This window comes from Poecilia reticulata, linkage group LG21 (assembly GCF_000633615.1).
Source record: "Poecilia reticulata strain Guanapo linkage group LG21, Guppy_female_1.0+MT, whole genome shotgun sequence".
Lineage (NCBI taxonomy): Eukaryota > Metazoa > Chordata > Actinopteri > Cyprinodontiformes > Poeciliidae > Poecilia > Poecilia reticulata.
Genome location: NC_024351.1, coordinates 10,847,850 through 10,853,727, shown reverse-complemented (window position 1 = coordinate 10,853,727; position 5,878 = coordinate 10,847,850). Strand labels below are relative to the sequence as shown.

The window sequence follows — 5,878 nt, the reverse complement described above, 5'->3', positions numbered from 1 at the left end:
TATATATATATATATATATCCACTTTTGGTCAAAAGTTATAGAACACCCGATTTCTTCCAGTTTTTTATTGCAATTCAAGATGTTCAAGGTTACCAGAATTATAGAAAATGGCTTTTTTTTTTAAGAAACACAAAAAATGGTTTAAGAGTTTAAAGTTTTCCTGCTGCAATAGAGGTCTACCATACATTGAAATCTGATGCTACCAATAACAGCAGTGTTGGAACACATTCCTTTTTATTGGTGCTCATGAGCATATCAAACAGTCTTGTACGGCAGAAAGTGTCAAGAAAAAGGTAGCTAACAATGAAAGAGAGAAATGCAAGTCTTTCCTACAGAGAAATGATAAAGAAAGTCAAGGTGTCAGTCAACTTCACCATCACAAGGCTCTCAAAAACTGGAGCAAACTCTGACGGGAAGAGATCTGTCACAACTGAGTCCAGATGGCAAGTCTCTGAGAGTTAACGGCTTGCTTGATATGCAGCTCACGGGACAACAGCTGGCCAATGTAAGCAAAACTCAGTTTCAACTCACATTTCAAGTCCACAACACTTTAGACTGGAAGAAGACATTTTGGAGTGATGAGTCAAAATGTAAAATCTTTGGTTCATCGTGCAAGATCTTCGCACGCTGTCAAGTAGGAGAAAAGGTGATTCTATATGTGTGGCACAAACTGTTTTGCCGGATCCAAAATGAGAGGCACCCTGAACCAAAACGCCAACCACAGCATTCAACAGCTCAATGCATACCTTCTGGTATGCATTTAGATAGTCAGGACATCATATGTAAGCAAGATAATGACCACAACATAAGTCCAATTGCTTATTTGTACTGTATGCTTTAATTTCAGTGTGTAAAGAGACATTAAACTACACATTTTAATAGCAAAAATTAAAAAAATTGGGCTGTTCTAAAACTAAACCTGATCTTTGAAATTTCACAAATATTTTGGGATCATTTTTCAACAAAAAGATTTTCCGGATTTTATTTTAAAATTACAAACCGGAAGTCTTGCAGCTTTGCGTTAGCTTGACCAAATTGACACAAAGGCACATGGAAGTTACATTTTCTATGCAATGTGCCTCACCCACTTTCTATAATAAATGTTTATTCTCTCCACCCTTCTCTATTTTAACATTCAGCGATGACGCCTGTAGATTTCGCCAACAGGCGCACACCTCAATTTATTTTCTTATCCAACTATTTGTTTGTGTCGCCTAACAAAGTCGATCGCAAACAGGCAAAACTGCGTCCTATACAGTGAAAACACACTAAGCTCTCAAGCGGCGCTGCCTGTTTACAGAGTGTTCAAATGTAACAAAGTGACGATTTATGGACCTGGAAATGTTTCAGAGTTTTGGTTTGGTAATGTGCACACCCACATATACAGCGAGAGGGAAACTAAGCTCAGAACTGTTTCATTCTTCTGTTTTTTAGCACATATTTTTACTAATAAAATTGAGCACAAAAACTGCAAACATTTCAGCATCTTCAGTTTGGGTGCTAATATTGAAATTTGGCTTTGAGTGGAAGCTACGTTGTCACATCCTAATCCCACAGACACCTGTTGGGAGATTTTCCTCCTTTGTGCAGCGCAGCAGGGAAGTGCGCGGCAGGATAAAAATAAAAAATAAAAAAGTGCGGAAAAGCCAAGTATTTGCGCGTTTTTAAAGATGCACCGCTAACTCAAACCAATAGCTGCTGAGATGGAAGTCTTACCGGAGCTTGGCGTTGGGTTTTGGGAGACGAGTTTGTGTTTGTCCGGAGCGGGCAGCCGCAGATTTTCCTCCAAACTCAGTGAGTGCAGACAGACGCAATATGGCGCTCCTCCATCCCACACAGAGTGGAGAGCGGCTGCAGGATGCGGGACTCCATAGGTTCACATTTTCTGCTGTCTACAGGTGCATCTCAACAAACTGGGATATCAAAGAAATATTGATTTATTCCTGTAATTTAATAAATAAGTGAAACTCATGTACAGATGTATTACACACAAACTGATATATTTAAGGCGTTTACGTATTATAACATTTCATGATTGTACCTTACAGCTAATGAAAAAACAATCGATGGAGTTTTGTCACATGGAAAGACCCCTAAAAAGTAAACAAACCTGAAGGCTACTGTTAAAGCAAATGCCACAGCACATCAATGTAATAACTCACCAAAGGTGCTATAACTAAATGTTTAATTGCATTTTCATGGGCTGACATTTCAGTTGTGAAAATATTTTTTTTTATTATTTTAGTCAAAAATGGGCTGCACAGTGGTGCAGTTGGTAGAGCTGTTGCCTTGCAGCAAGAAGGTTCTGGGTTCGATTCCCGGCCTCGGTCTTTCTGCATGGAGTTTGCATGTTCTCCCTGTGCATGCATGGGTTTTCTCCAGGTACTCCGGTTTCCTCCCACAGTCCAAAAACATGACTGTCAGGTTAATTGGCCTCTCCAAATTGCCCCTAGGTGTGAGAGTGTGTGTGCATGCTTGTTTGTCCTGTGTGTCTCTGTGTTGCCCTGCGACAGACTGGCGACCTGTCCAGGGTGACCCCCGCCTCTCGCCTGCAACGTTAGCTGGAGATAGGCACCAGCAACCCTCCCGACCCCATTAAGGGACAAGGGTGCAAGAAAATGGATGGATGGATTTTAGTCAAAAATATTATGATTGCTTGTGCATTTTTTCCTTCCACGCAAATTTCAATTAATACAGTCGTGTGCATATGTGAACAGCCAGTTGTTTAAGCAACAACTATCAAGTCACCCCAAATTCTGTGGGCCATAAAATAACATTTCTGTTTCTGTTAATATTCCAATGACCTGCTTTACTGATGTTTGAAGCATTATCAAAATTAACAGATAAAAATGATTGAAATATAAACTTCTGGGTGCACTGACTATAACTATGAGATTTAAGTTTTAAAACAAACTACGGAAATGAATGTACTTTTTAAATGTATTAAGATATTTGTGCATAATTACGGGACCCTCATTCAAAATAAAAATGTGTTTAAAGCTGAATTCATACACAACTGATATAAATAATGATTCTTTATTGATTACATTTTATTTTTCAAATGATTTAATTCTATATTTGATTCATGACTCAGTAACAATCTGAAAGGGGAACATTTACCTCTAAACGAGCTGCGTAAATCGAGTGAGAGCGATCAGTCATGCGTGCAGCACGAACTGTTCATTCGACCCGACCGAAGGGAAACGTTTGAAGCGCATCCATCAGCTGATCAGAGACTGTGAACGAGAGGTCACCTGCCGCTGGTTACGTCACAGCAGAAACTTTCACAGACAGGAAGTGATCCACCGCACCCAGCGGGCGGAACTTACCCAAAGAGCTGCGGCGAGCAGAGGTGGGAGGCGTCAAAGGTGAGCCGACCAATGGCGACGCGGGGATTAAAATAGAGCCGTATATATCCGAGGTTTCACCTACTTCTCTACATCACACGAAACCACACAGGGATGCGGTAGTCCTGCTCACCCCGCCACTCCCTTCACCGAGTGAAACGCGGCTCTGCCTCATCGGGGGACAATGTGTTCCATTTATCTCCAGGATCTGAAGAACTAAAAATAAAACTGGTCCCAAACGTAATTTTGGCGGAACGTCAAGCTTAATGATATGAAAGGAATTCAAAGGCTAAAAGGAAATTCCCAGATTGGTCATGAATGATTTTTTAAAAAAAAGAAGAAGAAGAAAGGATGTGGAGACTTGACTTGTTCTTTGTATTCTATTATTATGAGAGCTCCGTGAACAGTTTGACAAAAATGCAAAGCCTTCTTTTATTTGCCTGTAGGCGCATCTGAATGAACAGATGCTGATGCAAATTGATTAATTCAAAGGAAAGGCACTTTGAATGATCCCTTTGGACTGTTTGAAGCTCATTGATTGCCACCAGTTGAGTGTCTCAGCTCATAAAACCTGAGAGAATATGTCATTTTTGTTTGCTTTGCTTTGGCTGAGAGGAGAGGCGGTTCTGGACACCAGTGAGAAGCTGTTTATGGTTCCTTGGGCCATTAATGCAAAACTTCACATTTGTAGCTATGTGTATATAGTTTATTTACGAGTACAGTTTTTAAAAAAAATCTAAATGATTTTCGTAGATTTCTGTTTCTAACAGGGCTTGACGTAAACACACAGATTTGACCTTTGACCTTTTAACACGCTGTCCCCACTCTTGACAGTATTCTTAACAATCCATTTTATCTTATTTTAGCCAAACACACTTATCCTAAAGTGATGTCATCCCTGACTCCATAAACCAATACATGAATAAATAATGTGTGGAAATATTGAATGGGAGGCAGTTTCACCCAGAGAGTATTTTTATCTGAAATGACTGTTTGCATTTTAAACAATGTTATCAAATGATGATGTAAGAGCTGTACCACATAACGAAATTGAACACCCGAGAGAAACATTCATCACTTTCACACATTGAGAAAAGGACTTTGACATGGCATCTCTTGCTAAAATCTATTTATTTTTTTAATAAAAGTGACCATTAACAGAAAGCAGACTCAGCCTACTGGATAGCTGGATAAATTTATGTAAAGCTTTAGAGGTTTATTAATAAACACATAAGTCATTTTCTCAAGATCCTGGATCAACAAAATATATTTCTTAATATAAAAGCTAAAATGGTTTGTTATATACAAGTCAGAGGGTATCCTTCAGATCACAAAACAGTGTAAAGTACATTTGTGTTTTCTATTGACAACAGACTGAAGCGTGAAAGATAAAAACACTTTTTTATGACTTTTATTTCTGGTGGAACATTTGCTGATCAGCTGATCTTTTCATGAGTCAGAAGTCCTGACTGAACTTGAGATGCTTAAAATCCCCCAGTCTTTTCAGAGTGACTTCATAGATGATGTCTGAAACAGACACACAAGATGAACATCTTTAAAACGCGTTTTGCTCAGTGATGCTCTTGCTACTCCTCCAGGACCTGTGCAATGTTTAGTAACTACCAGTAGATGGCACCAGATGAAAGCGTTACAACTTTATGCAAGCTTTTAAATATTTTGGTGGCACAAAGATGGGACTGGCAAAATGATTTCCATTTGTACGCTGTTCAAGTAACCGTGGCTGTTTCTGAATAATTACATTTCTTTACAAAAGTATTCATACTCCCCTGAACGCTAGAGCAGGGCAAGCCACTTGATTGCAAAAGAAAAGAAAAGAAAAACACAAGAACACGTGGAAGTTTTCAAATCTTGCCCAAGATGTTCCTGAAAACCTCTCAAGACTTCACAAAACATGACAACGGATGCTAAATAATAGAGTGGACTGAACATTTCAAAGTGTAAATAATTTAGAATAACACATCTGAAGCTATTGATGAAGCTGTGATAAATTAAAAAGGTTGAAAACAACAAAAAGAATCGGAGTATCTTACTGTCCAGCACTTCTCTTGCTGCATATCTCTTGTCTAATTGTTTGTTGACCTCAGTAATGAGCCATGGGAGGAAATTCACTGAAATATCTGCAAAAATAACACCAGAAATATACATATTAATAAAAAATAAATAAATAAATAAACAGGCCATGGAAAAGCCTCCACGCAGGCACTCAGAGTAGAGCACCACCGCCCTCTTGTGGTAGAACAATGAAAGCTGAAGAGGCTTACCTTTCTCCACAGGGTCATAGAAGTAGCCGTGCCTTCTGAGAGCGGAGAAGACTGCAGGGAGGAGTCCAGCCAAGTACTGCTGGCTGAATACCCGGGCGGCGATCTTCTCTGCAGTTTCCTGCTCCTTCTTTAGCACTTCCTTCTGCTGGGCAACTCTGCGCTCCTGGAATCAGAAGGAAAGTGTTTTTTTATATATATATTTCTTCTGGGTATGATAGTACCAATTCAGGCACAAAAAATAAATAAAT

The 5,878-nt window shown here is 39.3% G+C and overlaps 2 protein-coding genes across 3 annotated transcripts in view; both read right to left on the bottom strand.

The window, feature by feature from the left end:
- The window catches only part of ezrb (ezrin b), a 33,429-nt gene extending 31,605 nt beyond the window's left edge, over positions 1–1,824 (bottom strand). Inside the window, exon 1 of the mRNA XM_008397519.2 lies at positions 1,718–1,824. The gene's annotated coding sequence lies outside the window, so the exon portion shown is untranslated. The remainder of the gene's footprint in view (positions 1–1,717) is intronic.
- A 2,917-nt stretch (positions 1,825–4,741) lies between these two features.
- The window catches only part of rsph3 (radial spoke head 3), a 3,881-nt gene continuing 2,744 nt past the window's right edge, over positions 4,742–5,878 (bottom strand). For both annotated transcript variants that reach the window (XM_008397521.2, XM_008397520.2), the window contains exons 6-8: positions 5,631–5,793; positions 5,400–5,486; positions 4,742–4,875 (exon numbers count right to left, since the gene is read on the bottom strand). In XM_008397521.2, coding sequence (XP_008395743.1) covers positions 4,805–4,875; positions 5,400–5,486; positions 5,631–5,793 — 321 coding nt within the window. In that variant the 3' untranslated portion in view covers positions 4,742–4,804. The remainder of the gene's footprint in view (positions 4,876–5,399; positions 5,487–5,630; positions 5,794–5,878) is intronic.